General features: G+C 41.2%; 1 protein-coding gene across 1 annotated transcript in view; it reads right to left on the reverse strand.

The window, feature by feature from the left end:
* Window positions 1-979: 979 nt before the first annotated feature.
* LOC139394574 (WD repeat-containing protein 19-like) overlaps window positions 980-17,412 on the reverse strand; it is a 73,507-nt gene continuing 57,074 nt past the window's right edge. Inside the window, exons 26-32 of the mRNA XM_071142672.1 lie at window positions 7,272-7,418; window positions 6,419-6,543; window positions 6,082-6,191; window positions 4,555-4,623; window positions 2,813-2,890; window positions 2,411-2,507; window positions 980-1,119 (exon numbers count right to left, since the gene is read on the reverse strand). Coding sequence (XP_070998773.1) covers window positions 980-1,119; window positions 2,411-2,507; window positions 2,813-2,890; window positions 4,555-4,623; window positions 6,082-6,191; window positions 6,419-6,543; window positions 7,272-7,418 — 766 coding nt within the window. The remainder of the gene's footprint in view (window positions 1,120-2,410; window positions 2,508-2,812; window positions 2,891-4,554; window positions 4,624-6,081; window positions 6,192-6,418; window positions 6,544-7,271; window positions 7,419-17,412) is intronic.

Genomic DNA, 17,412 nt, shown 5'->3' on the forward strand with positions numbered 1-17,412 from the left:
TACATCAATACATCAACCAATACACCAACCAATACATCCATACACCAATACATAATCAACCAATACATCAATACATCAACCAATACATCAATACATCAACCAACCAATACATCCATACACCAATACATCAACCAATACACCAACCAATACATCCATACACCAATACATCAACCAATACACCAACCAATACATCCATACACCAATACATAACCAACCAATACACCAACCAATACATCAACCAATACACCAATACACCAACCAATACACCAACCAATACATCCATACACCAATACATAACCAACCAATACACACCAACCAATACACCAATACACCAACCAATACACCAACCAATACACCAACCAATACATCCATACACCAATACATAACCAACCAATACACCAACCAATACATCAATACACCAACCAATACACCAACCAATACACCAACCAATACATCCATACACCAATCAATCCATAATCACATAATCATAATCACGCATCAGGTATCATCAACTGGCCCCCAGGAGTTCAGTTCTATCCTAGTAGAGGATGCTGGGTAGTGTTATAGAAGTAGAGGATGCTGGGTATTGTAGTGGTATAGCAGTAGGGGATGCTGGGTAGTTGAGTGGTATAGCAGTAGTGGATGCTGGGTAGTTGAGTGGTATAGCGGTAGAGGATGCTGGGTGGTTGAGTGGTATAGCAGTAGAGGATGCTGGGTAGTGTAGTTGGTATAGCAGTAGAGGATGCTGGGTATGTAGTGGTATAGCAGTAGAGGATGCTGGGTAGTGTAGTGGTAGAGCAGTGGAGGATACTGGGTAGTGTAGTGGTATAGCAGTAGAGGATATTGGCTAGTGTAGTGGTATAGCAGTAGAGGATGCTGGGTAGTGTAGTGGTATAGCAGTAGAGGATATTGGCTAGTGTAGTGGTATAGCAGTAGAGGATGCTGGCTAGTGTAGTGGTATAGCAGTAGAGGATGCTGGCTAGTGTAGTTCTACCTTAACCAGTATGTATGAGTGGAGGATCATGAGGTTGGTGTTCATCTCAGCAGGGATTCTGATCTTCTGTGTCTGCAGCTCAGTGTACATACTGAACAGCACGTCATGGGCGCTACGGTAGTTCCCTGGAACACACATGCACACAAACACGTCCTTTAAGATATGTGAATGACTGTGTGTATATTTATGACTGTGTGTATGTACAGTACCAGTCAAAAGTGTGGACACACCTACTCATTCCAGGGTTCTAGAACACCTACTCATTCCAGGGTTCTAGAACACCTACTCATTCCAGGGTTCTAGAACACCTACTCATTTCAGGGGTTTTCTTTATTTTTACTGTTTTCTACATTGTAGAATAATAGTGAAGACATCGACACTATGACATAACACATATGGAATATGGAATCATGTAGTAACCAACAAAGTGTTAAACAAATAAAAATATATTTTACATTTGAGATACTTTAAAGTAGCCACCCTTTGCCTTCATGACAACTTTGCATACCTCTTGGCAGACTGCTCCTCTCTCTCTCTCTATATATATATATATATATGTGAGTGTGTACCTGCAGACTGCTCCTCTCTCTCTCTCTCTATATATATATATATATATATATATATATATATATATATATATATATATATATATATATATATATATATATATATATATGTGTGTGTACCTGCAGACTGCTCCTCTATATATATATATATATATATATATGTGAGTGTGTACCTGCAGACTGCTCCTCTCTATATATATATATGTGAGTGTGTACCTGCAGACCGCTCCTCTCTATATATATATATGTGAGTGTGTACCTGCAGACCGCTCCTCTCTATATATATATATGTGAGTGTGTACCTGCAGACTGCTCCTCTCTATATATATATATGTGAGTGTGTACCTGCAGACCGCTCCTCTCTATATATATATATATGTGAGTGTGTACCTGCAGACTGCTCCTCTATATATATATATATATATATATGTGAGTGTGTACCTGCAGACCGCTCCTCTCTATATATATATATGTGAGTGTGTACCTGCAGACTGCTCCTCTCTCTATATATATATATATGTGAGTGTGTACCTGCAGACTGCTCCTCTCTATATATATATATGTGAGTGTGTACCTGCAGACTGCTCCTCTCTCTATATATATATATATGTGAGTGTGTACCTGCAGACTGCTCCTCTCTATATATATATATGTGAGTGTGTACCTGCAGACTGCTCCTCTCTCTCTATATATATATATATGTGAGTGTGTACCTGCAGACTGCTCCTCTCTCTCTATATATATATATATGTGAGTGTGTACCTGCAGACTGCTCCTCTCTATATATATATATGTGAGTGTGTACCTGCAGACTGCTCCTCTCTATATATATATATATGTGATTGTGTACCTGCAGACTGCTCCTCTCTAGCGATGATGATGGCAGTACACGCTGCCTCTCTGTACTGCAGCAGGCCCATGTAGAGACGGAACAGGTACTTGGCATCCTGGGAGGAGGGGGAAGACAACACCACTACTCAGTGATAGGCTCCCTGTCAGATGGCAGCCAATCAGACAGAGAGAGCAAACGCACGGATTGGGTGGCAGGTGGAGGGGTGGGGACAGAGAGCCCACACAATGCTTATAGTGTAAAATACAAATCTCTCTCACAGACAGACAGACAGACAGACAGACAGACAGACAGACAGACAGACAGACAGACAGACAGACAGTGAAAGAAAAGCCAAGCGACTATTTCAATCAATTAAAGACAGACAGACAGATATTGATAAGTTAGTATAATATTGATTACCTTGGGCATGCCGTCACTTTCCCCCATCAGGTAATCAATCAGCTGATTGGTCAAAGACTCATCCTTGGCTTGGCCCACCTGGAAAACACACACACACAGTCTTGTATAACTAACCTTGTGGGGACACACTTACCCTAAACACACAGTCTTGTATAACTAACCTTGTGGGGACACACTTACCCTAAACACACAGTCTTGTATAACTAACCTTGTGGGGACACACTTACCCTAAACACACAGTCTTGTATAACTAACCTTGTGGGGACACACTTACCCTAAACACACAGTCTTGTATAACTAACCTTGTGGGGACACAATTCCGTCCTATTCAAAATATTATTTTCCCTAACCCATACTCTTAACCCTAGTTCCTAACCCATACTCTTAACCCTAGTTCCTAACCCATACTCTTAACCCTAAACCCTAGTTCCTAACCCATACTCTCAACCCTAGTTCCTAACCCATACTCGTAACCCTAGTTCCTAACCCATACTCTTAACCCTAGTTCCTAACCCATACTCTCAACCCTAACCCATACTCTCAACCCTAGTTCCTAACCCATACTCGTAACCCTAGTTCCTAACCCATACTCTCAACCCTAACCCATACTCTCAACCCTAGTTCCTAACCCATACTCTTAACCCTAGTTCCTAACCCATCCTAACCCATACTCGTAACCCTAGTTCCTAACCCATACTCTCAACCCTAGTTCCTAACCCATACTCGTAACCCTAGTTCCTAACCCATACTCTCAACCCTAACCCATACTCTCAACCCTAACCCATACTCTCAACCCTAACCCATACTCTTAACCCTAGTTCCTAACCCATACTCTTAACCCTAGTTCCTAACCCATACTCTCAACCCTAACCCATACTCTTAACCCTAGTTCCTAACCCATACTCTCAACCCTAGTTCCTAACCCATACTCGTAACCCTAGTTCCTAACCCATACTCTCAACCCTAACCCATACTCGTAACCCTAGTTCCTAACCCATACTCTCAACCCTAGTTCCTAACCCATACTCCTAACCCTAGTTCCTAACCCTAAACCCTAGTTCCTAACCCTAGTTCCTAACCCATACTCTTAACCCTAGTTCCTAACCCATACTCTTAACCCTTAACCCTAGTTCCTAACCCTAACCCTAGTTCCTAACCTATACTCTTAACCCTAGTTCCTAACCCATACTCTTAACCCTAGTTCCTAACCCATACTCTTAACCCTAGTTCCTAACCCATAGTCTTAACCCTAGTTCCTAACCCATAGTCTTAACCCTAAAACTAACCTTAGCTCGTAGCTTAACCCTAACCCTAGTTCCTAACCCTAATTCTAACCTTAACCCTAACCCTAGTTCCTAACCCATACTCTTAACCCTAAACCTACAACTAACCTTAGCTCCTAACCCTAATTCTAACCTTAACCCTAACCCTAGTTCCTAACCCATACTCTTAACCCTAAACCTAAAAATAACCTTAGCTCCTAACCCTAATTCTAACCTTATCCCTAACCCTAGTTCCTAACCCATACTCTTAACCCTAAACCTAAAACTAACCTTAGCTCCTAACCATAATTCTAACCTTAACCCTAACCCTAGTTCCTAACCCATACTCTTAACCCTAAACCTACAACTAACCTTAGCTCCTAACCCTAATTCTAACCTTAACCCCCCTAGAAACAGTTAAATACACACACACACACACACACACACACACACACACACACACACACACACTCCTGTCACCGTCTCTATAGCCATCTCGATGGCCAGGTTGTCATCAGTGTTGGGACATTTCAGGAAGTGCTTCAGGGCCTGAGAGAGAGAGAGAGAGAGAGAGAGAGAGAGAGGGAGGGGGGGGGGGGGTGAGTGAGTGAGTGAATGGGCCAATTTATTAATGGGGGGTGGATGGATGAATGGATAGATAGATAGATAGATAGAGAGTACTTTGCTGTACTGATAGATAGATATAGATAGATAAATACTTTGCTGTACTGATAGATAGATAGATAGATAGATAGATAGATAGATAGATAGATAGATAGATAGATAGATAGATAGATAGATAGATAGATACTTTGCTGTACTGATAGATAGATAGATAGATAGATAGATAGATAGATAGATAGATGAGTACTTTGCTGTACTGATAGATAGATAGATAGATAGATGAGTACTTTGCTGTACTGATAGATAGATAGATAGATAGATATATAGATGAGTACTTTGCTGTACTGATAGATATATAGATAGATAGATAGATAGATAGATGAGTACTTTGCTGTACTGATAGATAGATAGATGAGTACTTTGCTGTACTGATAGATAGATAGATAGATAGATAGATAGATGAGTACTTTGCTGTACTGATAGATAGATAGATAGAGAGTACTTTGCTGTACTGATAGATAGATAGATAGATAAATACTTTGCTGTACTGATAGATAGATAGATAGATAGATAGATAGATAGATAGATAGATGAGTACTTTGCTGTACTGATAGATAGATAGATAGATGAGTACTTTGCTGTACTGATAGATAGATAGATGAGTACTTTGCTGTACTGATAGATAGATAGATAGATAGATAGATAGATGAGTACTTTGCTGTACTGATAGATAGATAGATAGATAGATAGATAGATAGATAGATAGATGAGTACTTTGCTGTACTGATAGATAGATAGATAGATAGATAGATAGATGAGTACTTTGCTGTACTGATAGATAGATAGATAGATAGATAGATAGATGAGTACTTTGCTGTACTGATAGATAGATAGATAGATAGATGAGTACTTTGCTGTACTGATAGATAGATAGATAGATGAGTACTTTGCTGTACTGATAGATAGATAGATAGATGAGTACTTTGCTGTACTGATAGATAGATAGATAGAGAGTACTTTGCTGTACTGATAGATATAGATAGATAAATACTTTTCTGTACTGATAGATAGATAGATAGATAGATAGATAGATAGATAGATAGATAGATAGATGAGTACTTTGCTGTACTGATAGATAGATAGATAGATAGATGAGTACTTTGCTGTACTGATAGATAGATAGATAGATAGATAGATCGATGAGTACTTTGCTGTACTGGTAGATAGATAGATCGATAGATAGATAGATAGATAGATAGATGAGTACTTTGCTGTACTGATAGATAGATAGATAGATAGATAGATAGATAGATGAGTACTTTGCTGTACTGATAGATAGATAGATAGATAGATAGATAGATAGATAGATAGATAGATGAGTACTTTGCTGTACTGGCCACACTTGTGGAAGAACCTCCCAGCCTGCAGGTGTTTGTTCTCCCCCTGGAAGTAGAGAGCCATACTCTGGTAGTCCTCCTGGGTGGCCTCAGAGCCTGCACACACACACACACACACACACACACACACACACACATTCACTACTTTCCACTGATTATGATGCATCAACACTAACAGTGTCCCGCACAGACTCCCCCCTCCTCCCAGCCCCTCCCCCCCTCTCAGCCCCCAGACACCCCCCTCCTCCCCGTAGACACACAGACCCCCCCACCCCCCAGCCCAGACCCCCTCCCTCCCCGTAGACACAGACAGAGAGACTGACTGATGATGTCAGCGTAGCTGTCCATCTGCCCGTGTTGCTGTGCCAGCTGGAAGGCCTCGTCGTTACAGTGGGACAACACCAGGAACTGGATGGCTGAGCCGTAGTCACTTAGACGCAGGAAGAACCTGAAACACACACACACACAGATAGACATAAACACACAGACTCACACAAACACACACACACACACACACACACAGAGATAGACATAAACACAGACTCACACACACACACACACACACACACACACACACACACACACACACACACACACACACACACACACAGATAGACAAACACACAGACTCACAAACACACACACACACCACTTAGAATCATAATAAAAGTAGAGTTTGTCTCGCTGACTGACTGTCTGTCTGACTGACTGTCTCGCTGACTGACTGTGTCTCGCTGCCTGACTGTCTGTCCCGCAGCCTGACTGTCTGTCTCGCAGCCTGACTGTCTGTCTCGCAGCCTGACTGTCTGTCTCGCAGCCTGACTGTCTGTCTCGCAGCCTGACTGTCTGTCTCGCAGCCTGACTGTCTGTCTCGCAGCCTGAATGTCTGTCTCGCAGCCTGACTGTCTGTCTCGCAGCCTGACTGTCTGTCTCGCTGCCTGAATGTCTGTCTCGCAGCGTGACTGTCTGTCTCGCAGCCTGACTGTCTGTCTCGCAGCCTGACTGTCTCGCTGACTGACTGTCTGTCTTGCTGCCTGACAGTCTCGCTGACTGTCTGTCTAGCTGCCTGACTGTCTGTCTCACTGCCTGACTGTCTGTCTCACTGCCTGACTGTCTCTCCCTCTGACTGTGTGACTGTCCCTCTGACTGTGTGTCTCGCTGCATGACAGTCCCCACCTGGCAACCATCTTGGCCCCGTCGATGCTCTGCGTCTCCCTGACAATGCGGACGGCGTCTTCAGGGTTGTTGAGGTGATCCAGCAACACCCGGATCACGTTGTCCCAGTCCCTGGCACTCTCATAGGCCTGGGCAGCCTCCTTAAACCTGACACACACAACATTATCACAGTCCCTCACACAGCCTCCTTAAACCATAATATTATCCCTCACACTGCCTCCTTAAACCATAATATTATCCCAGTCCCTCACACTGCCTCCTTAAACCATAATATTATCCCTCACACTGCCTCCTTAAACCATAATATTATCCCTGACACTGCCTCCTTAAACCATAATATTATCCCTCACACTGCCTCCTTAAACCATAATATTATCCCTCACATTGTCTCCACAAACCATAATATTATCCCAGTCCCTCACACTGGCTCCTTAAACCATAATATTATCCCTCACACTGCCTCCTTAAACCACAATATTATCCCTCACACTGACTCCTCAAACATAATATTATCCCTCACACTGCCTCCTTAAACCATAATATTATCCCTCACACTGCCTCCTTAAACCATAATATTATCCCTCACACTGCCTCCTTAAACCATAATATTATCCCAGTCCCTCACACTGCCTCCTTAAACCATAATATTATCCCAGTCCCTCACACTGTCTCCTTAAACCATAATATTATCCCAGTCCCTCACACTGCCTCCTTAAACCATAATATTATCCCTCACACTGCCTCCTTAAACCATAATATTATCCCTCACACTGACTCCTTAAACCATAATATTATCCCAGTCAATAACATTGTATCCTTAAACCATGATATTATCCCAGTCCCTCACACTGCCTCCTTAAACCATAATATTATCCCAGTCCCTCACACTGTCTCCTTAAGCATAATATTATCCCAGTCCCTCACACTGCCTCCTTAAACCATAATAGTATCCCTCACACTGGCTCCTTAAACCATAATATTATCCCTCACACTGCCTCCTTAAACCATAATATTATCCCAGTCCCTCACACTGGCTCCTTAAACCATAATATAATCCCTCACACTGCCTCCATAAACCATAATATTATCCCTCACACTGCCTCCTTAAACCACAATATTATCCCAGTCCCTCACACTGCCTCCTTAAACCATAATATTATCTCAGTCCCTCACACTGCCTCCTTAAATCATAATATTATCCCTCACACTGCCTCCTTAAACCATAATATAATCCTCACACTGCCTCCTTAAACCATAATATTATCCAAGTCCCTCACACTCTCTCCTTAAACCATAATATTATCCCTCACACTGTTTCCTTAAACCATAATATTATCCCTCACACTGCCTCCTTAAACCATAATATTATCCCTCACACTGCCTCCTTAAACCATAATATTATCCCAGTCCCTCACACTGCCTCCTTAAACCATAATATAATCCCTCACACTGCCTCCTTAAACCATAATATTATCCCAGTCCCTCACACTGCCTCCTTAAACCATAATATTATCCCAGTCCCTCACACTGCCTCCTTAAACCATAATATTATCCCTCACACTGACTCCTTAAACCATAATATTATCCCTCACACTGCCTCCTTAAACCATAATATTATCCCAGTCCCTCACACTGTCTCCTTAAACCATAATATTATCCCTCACACTGCCTCCTTAAACCATAATATTATCCCTCACACTGACTCCTTAAACCATAATATTATCCCTCACACTGACTCCTTAAACCATAATATTATCCCTCACACTGCCTCCTTAAACCATAATATTAACCCTCACACTGCCTCCTTAAACCATAATATTAAGCCTCACACTGTCTCCTTAAACCATGATATTATCCCTCACACTGCCTCCTTAAACCATAATATTATCCCTTACACTGCCTCCTTAAACCATAATATTATCCCAGTCCCCCACGTGGCCTCCTTAAACCATACAATTATCCCAGTCCCCCACACGGCCTCCTTAAACCATAATATTATCCCTCACACTGTCTCCTTAAACCATAATATAATCCCTCACACTGCCTCCTTAAACCATAATATTATCCCAGTCCCTCACACTGCCTCCTTAAACCATAATATTATCCCTCACACTGCCTCCTTAAACCATAATGTAATCCCTCACACTGGCTCCTTAAACCATAATATTATCCCTCACACTGCCTCCTTAAACCATAATATAATCCCTCACACTGGCTCCTTAAACCATAATATTATCTCAGTCCCTCACACTGTCTCCTTAAACCATAATATTATCCCAGTCCCTCACACTGCCTCCTTAAACCATAATATTATCCCTCACACTACCTCCTTAAACCATAATATTATCTCAGTCCCTCACACTGACTCCTTAAACCATAATATTATCCCTCACACTGTCTCCTTAAACCATAATATTATCCCAGTCCCTCACACTGGCTCCTTAAACCATAATATTATCCATCACACTGCCTCCTTAAACCATAATATTATCCCTCACACTGCCTCCTTAAACCACAATATTATCCCTCACACTGACTCCTTAAACCATAATATTATCCCTCACACTGCCTCCTTAAACCATAATATTATCCCAGTCCCCCACACGGCCTCCTTAAACCATAATATTATCCCTCACACTGTCTCCTTAAACCATAATATAATCCCTCACACTGCCTCCTTAAACCATAATATTATCCCAGTCCCTCACACTGCCTCCTTAAACCATAATATTATCCCAGTCCCTCACACTGCCTCCTTAAACCATAATATTATCCCTCACACTGTCTCCTTAAACCATAATATTATCCCAGTCCCTCACACTGCCTCCTTAAACCATAATATTATCCCAGTTCCTTACATTGTCTCCTTAAACCATGATATTATCCCAGTCCCTTACATTGTCTCCTTAAACCATGATATTATCCCAGTCCCTCACACTGGCTCCTTAAACCAAAATATAATCCCTCACACTGCCTCCTTAAACCATAATATAATCCCTCACACTGCCTCCTTAAACCATAATATTATCCCAGTCCCTCACACTGACTCCTTAAACCATAATATTATCCCAGTCCATCACACTGTCTCCTTAAACCATAATATTATCCCAGTCAGTCACATTGTCTCCTTAAACCATGACATTATCCCAGTCCCTCACACTTCCTCCTTAAACCATAATAGTATCCCTCACACTGACTCCTTAAACCATAATATTATCCCAGTCCGTCACACTGGCTCCTTAAACCATAATATTATCCCTCACACTGCCTCCTTAAACCATAATATTATCCCCGTCCCTCACACTGACTCCTTAAACCATAATATTATCCCAGTCCATCACACTGTCTCCTTAAACCATAATATTATCCCAGTCAGTCACATTGTCTCCTTAAACCATGATATTATCCCAGTCCCTCACACTGGCTCCTTAAACCATAATATAATCCCTCACACTGCCTCCTTAAACCATAAAATTATCCCTCACACTGCCTCCTTAAACCATAATATTATCCCAGTCCCTCACACTGCCTCCTTAAACCATAATATTATCCCAGTCCATCACACTGTCTCCTTAAACCATAATATTATCCCAGTCCCTCACACTGCCTCCATAAACCATAATATTATCCCTCACACTGCCTCCTTAAACCACAATATTATCCCAGTCCCTCACACTGCCTCCTTAAACCATAATATTATCTCAGTCCCTCACACTGCCTCCTTAAATCATAATATTATCCCTCACACTGCCTCCTTAAACCATAATATAATCCTCACACTGCCTCCTTAAACCATAATATTATCCAAGTCCCTCACACTCTCTCCTTAAACCATAATATTATCCCTCACACTGTTTCCTTAAACCATAATATTATCCCTCACACTGCCTCCTTAAACCATAATATTATCCCTCACACTGCCTCCTTAAACCATAATATTATCCCAGTCCCTCACACTGCCTCCTTAAACCATAATATAATCCCTCACACTGCCTCCTTAAACCATAATATTATCCCAGTCCCTCACACTGCCTCCTTAAACCATAATATTATCCCAGTCCCTCACACTGCCTCCTTAAACCATAATATTATCCCTCACACTGACTCCTTAAACCATAATATTATCCCTCACACTGCCTCCTTAAACCATAATATTATCCCAGTCCCTCACACTGTCTCCTTAAACCATAATATTATCCCTCACACTGCCTCCTTAAACCATAATATTATCCCTCACACTGACTCCTTAAACCATAATATTATCCCTCACACTGACTCCTTAAACCATAATATTATCCCTCACACTGCCTCCTTAAACCATAATATTAACCCTCACACTGCCTCCTTAAACCATAATATTAAGCCTCACACTGTCTCCTTAAACCATGATATTATCCCTCACACTGCCTCCTTAAACCATAATATTATCCCTTACACTGCCTCCTTAAACCATAATATTATCCCAGTCCCCCACGTGGCCTCCTTAAACCATACAATTATCCCAGTCCCCCACACGGCCTCCTTAAACCATAATATTATCCCTCACACTGTCTCCTTAAACCATAATATAATCCCTCACACTGCCTCCTTAAACCATAATATTATCCCAGTCCCTCACACTGCCTCCTTAAACCATAATATTATCCCTCACACTGCCTCCTTAAACCATAATGTAATCCCTCACACTGGCTCCTTAAACCATAATATTATCCCTCACACTGCCTCCTTAAACCATAATATAATCCCTCACACTGGCTCCTTAAACCATAATATTATCTCAGTCCCTCACACTGTCTCCTTAAACCATAATATTATCCCAGTCCCTCACACTGCCTCCTTAAACCATAATATTATCCCTCACACTACCTCCTTAAACCATAATATTATCTCAGTCCCTCACACTGACTCCTTAAACCATAATATTATCCCTCACACTGTCTCCTTAAACCATAATATTATCCCAGTCCCTCACACTGGCTCCTTAAACCATAATATTATCCATCACACTGCCTCCTTAAACCATAATATTATCCCTCACACTGCCTCCTTAAACCACAATATTATCCCTCACACTGACTCCTTAAACCATAATATTATCCCTCACACTGCCTCCTTAAACCATAATATTATCCCAGTCCCCCACACGGCCTCCTTAAACCATAATATTATCCCTCACACTGTCTCCTTAAACCATAATATAATCCCTCACACTGCCTCCTTAAACCATAATATTATCCCAGTCCCTCACACTGCCTCCTTAAACCATAATATTATCCCAGTCCCTCACACTGCCTCCTTAAACCATAATATTATCCCTCACACTGTCTCCTTAAACCATAATATTATCCCAGTCCCTCACACTGCCTCCTTAAACCATAATATTATCCCAGTTCCTTACATTGTCTCCTTAAACCATGATATTATCCCAGTCCCTTACATTGTCTCCTTAAACCATGATATTATCCCAGTCCCTCACACTGGCTCCTTAAACCAAAATATAATCCCTCACACTGCCTCCTTAAACCATAATATAATCCCTCACACTGCCTCCTTAAACCATAATATTATCCCAGTCCCTCACACTGACTCCTTAAACCATAATATTATCCCAGTCCATCACACTGTCTCCTTAAACCATAATATTATCCCAGTCCCTCACATTGTCTCCTTAAACCATGACATTATCCCAGTCCCTCACACTTCCTCCTTAAACCATAATAGTATCCCTCACACTGACTCCTTAAACCATAATATTATCCCAGTCCGTCACACTGGCTCCTTAAACCATAATATTATCCCTCACACTGCCTCCTTAAACCATAATATTATCCCCGTCCCTCACACTGACTCCTTAAACCATAATATTATCCCAGTCCATCACACTGTCTCCTTAAACCATAATATTATCCCAGTCAGTCACATTGTCTCCTTAAACCATGATATTATCCCAGTCCCTCACACTGGCTCCTTAAACCATAATATAATCCCTCACACTGCCTCCTTAAACCATAAAATTATCCCTCACACTGCCTCCTTAAACCATAATATTATCCCAGTCCCTCACACTGCCTCCTTAAACCATAATATTATCCCAGTCCATCACACTGTCTCCTTAAACCATAATATTATCCCAGTCCCTCACACTGCCTCCTTAAACCATAATATTATCCCTCACACTGCCTCCTTAAACCATAATATTATCCCTCACACTGCCTCCTTAAACCATAATATAATCCCCCACACTGCCTCCTGAAACCATAATATTATCCCAGTCCCTCACACTCTCTCCTTAAACCATAATATTATCCCTCACACTGTTTCCTTAAACCATAATATTATCCCTCACACTGCCTCCTTAAACCATAATATTATCCCTCACACTGCCTCCTTAAACCATAAATTATCCCAGTCCCTCACACTGCCTCCTTAAACCATAATATTATCCCAGTCCCTGACACTGCCTCCTTAAACCATAATATTATCCCTCACACTGCCTCCTTAAACCATAATATTATCCCTCACACTGCCTCCTTAAACCATAATATTATCCCTCACACTGCCTCCTTAAACCATAATATTATCCCTCACACTGCCTCCTTAAACCATAATATTATCCCAGTCCCTCACACTGCCTCCTTAAACCATAATATTATCCCTCACACTGACTCCTTAAACCATAATATTATCCCAGTCAATCACTGTCTCCTTAAACCATGAATATTATCCCTCACACTGCCTCCTTAAACCATAATATTATCCCTCACACTGACTCCTTAAACCATAATATTATCCCAGTCCCTCACACTGGCTCCTTAAACCATAATATTATCCCTCAACACTGTCTCCTTAAACCATAATATTATCCCAGTCCCTCACACTGGCTCCTTAAACCATAATATTATCCCTCACACTGCCTCCTTAAACCATAATATTATCCCTCACACTGACTCCTAAAACCATAAAATTATCCCAGTCCCTCACACTGCCTCCTTAAACCATAATATAATCCCTCACACTGCCTCCTTAAACCATAATATTATCCCAGTCCCTCACACTGCCTCCTTAAACCATAATATTATCCCTCACACTGCCTCCTTAAACCATAATATTATCCCTCACACTGCCTCCTTAAACCATAATATTATCCCAGTCCCTCACACTGCCTCCTTAAACCATAATATTATCCCTCACACTGCCTCCTTAAACCATATTAACACACTGACTCCTTAAACCATAATATTATCCCTCATAATATTATCCCTCACACTGACTCCTTAAACCATAATATTATCCCAGTCCCTCACACTGTCTCATTAAACCATAATATTATCCCTCACACTGCCTCCTTAAACCATAATATTATCCCTCACACTGACTCCTTAAACCATAATATTATCCCTCACACTGCCTCCTTAAACCATAATAGTATCCCTCACACCTCCTTAAACCATAATATTATCCCTCACACTGCCTCCTTAAACCATAATATTATCCCAGTCCCTCACACTGTCTCCTTAAACCATAATATTATCCCTCACACTGCCTCCTTAAAACATAATATTATCCCTCACACTGCCTCCTTAAACCACACTATTATCCCTCACACTGCCTCCTTAAACAATAATATTAACCCTCACACTGCCTCCTTAAACCATAATATTAACCCTCACACTGTCTCCTTAAACCATAATATTATCCCTCACACTGCCTCCTTAAACCATAATATTATCCAGGTCCCTCACACTGCCTCCTTAAACCATAATATTATCCCTCACACTGCCTCCTTAAACCATAATTTTATCCCAGTCCCCCACATGGCCTCCTTAAACCATACAATTATCCCAGTCCCTCACACTGCCTCCTTAAACCATAATATTATCCCTCACACTGACTCCTTAAACCATAATATTATCCCTCACACCGGCTCCTTAAACCATAATATTATCCCTCACACTGTCTCCTTAAACCATAATATTATCCCTCACAATGACTCCTTAAACCATAATATTATCCCAGTCCATCACACTGCCTCCTTAAACCATAATATTATCCCTCACACTGCCTCCTTAAACCATAATATTATCCCTCACACTGCCTCCTTAAACCATAATATTATCCCTCACACTGGCTCCTTAAACCATAATATTATCCCAGTCCCTCACACTGCCTCCTTAAACCATAATATTATCCCTTACACTGACTCCTTAAACCATAATATTATCCCTCACACTGACTCCTTAAACCATAATATTATCCCTCACACTGCCTCCTTAAACCATAATATTATCCCTCACACTGACTCCTTAAACCATAATATTATCCCAGTCCCTCACACTGTCTCCTTAAACCATAATATTATCCCTCACACTGCCTCCTTAAACCATAATATTATCCAGGTCCCTCACACTGCCTCCTTAAACCATAATATTATCCCTCACACTGCCTCCTTAAACCAAAATATTATCCCTCACACTGCCTCCTTAAACCATAATATTATCCCAGTCCCTCACACTGCCTCCTTAAACCATAATATTATCCCTCACACTGCCTCCTTAAACCATAATATTATCCCAGTCCCTCACACTGCCTCCTTAAACCATAATGTTATCCCAGTCCCTCACACTGACTCCTTAAACCATAATATTATCCCTCACACTGCCTCCTTAAACCATATTATTATCCCAGTCCCTCACACTGCCTCCTTAAACCATAATATTATCCCTCACACTGCCTCCTTAAACCATAATATTATCCCTCAAACTGACTCCTTAAACCATAATATTATCCCAGTCCCTCACACTGTCTCCTTGAACCATAATATTATCCCTCACACTGCCTCCTTAAACCATAATATTATCCCTCACACTGCCTCCTTAAACCATAATATTATCCCTCACACTGTCTCCTTAAACCATAATATTATCCCTCACAATGACTCCTTAAACCATAATATTATCCCAGTCCATCACACTGCCTCCTTAAACCATAATATTATCCCTCACACTGCCTCCTTAAACCATAATATTATCCCTCACACTGCCTCCTTAAACCATAATATTATCCCTCACACTGGCTCCTTAAACCATAATATTATCCCAGTCCCTCACACTGTCTCCTTAAACCATAATATTATCCCTTACACTGACTCCTTAAACCATAATATTATCCCTCACACTGACTCCTTAAACCATAATATTATCCCTCACACTGCCTCCTTAAACCATAATATTATCCCTCACACTGACTCCTTAAACCATAATATTATCCCAGTCCCTCACACTGTCTCCTTAAACCATAATATTATCCCTCACACTGCCTCCTTAAACCATAATATTATCCAGGTCCCTCACACTGCCTCCTTAAACCATAATATTATCCCTCACACTGCCTCCTTAAACCAAAATATTATCCCTCACACTGCCTCCTTAAACCATAATATTATCCCAGTCCCTCACACTGCCTCCTTAAACCATAATATTATCCCTCACACTGCCTCCTTAAACCATAATATTATCCCAGTCCCTCACACTGCCTCCTTAAACCATAATGTTATCCCAGTCCCTCACACTGACTCCTTAAACCATAATATTATCCCTCACACTGCCTCCTTAAACCATATTATTATCCCAGTCCCTCACACTGCCTCCTTAAACCATAATATTATCCCTCACACTGCCTCCTTAAACCATAATATTATCCCTCAAACTGACTCCTTAAACCATAATATTATCCCAGTCCCTCACACTGTCTCCTTAAACCATAATATTATCCCTCACACTGCCTCCTTAAACCATAATATTATCCCTCACACTGCCTCCTTAAACCATAATATTATCCCTCACACTGACTCCTTAAACCATAATATTATCCCTCACACTGCCTCCTTAAACCATAATATTATCCAGGTCCCTCACACTGCCTCCTTAAACCATAATATTATCCCTCACACTGCCTCCTTAAACCATAATTTTATCCCAGTCCCCCACATGGCCTCCTTAAACCATACAATTATCCCAGTCCCTCACACTGCCTCCTTAAACCATAATATTATCCCTCACACTGTCTCCTTAAACCATAATATTATCCCTCACACCGGCTCCTTAAACCATAACATTATCCCTCACACTGTATCCTTAAACCA

This window comes from Oncorhynchus clarkii, unplaced genomic scaffold, assembly GCF_045791955.1.
Source record: "Oncorhynchus clarkii lewisi isolate Uvic-CL-2024 unplaced genomic scaffold, UVic_Ocla_1.0 unplaced_contig_9910_pilon_pilon, whole genome shotgun sequence".
In the NCBI taxonomy this organism is placed as follows: Eukaryota; Metazoa; Chordata; class Actinopteri; order Salmoniformes; family Salmonidae; genus Oncorhynchus; species Oncorhynchus clarkii.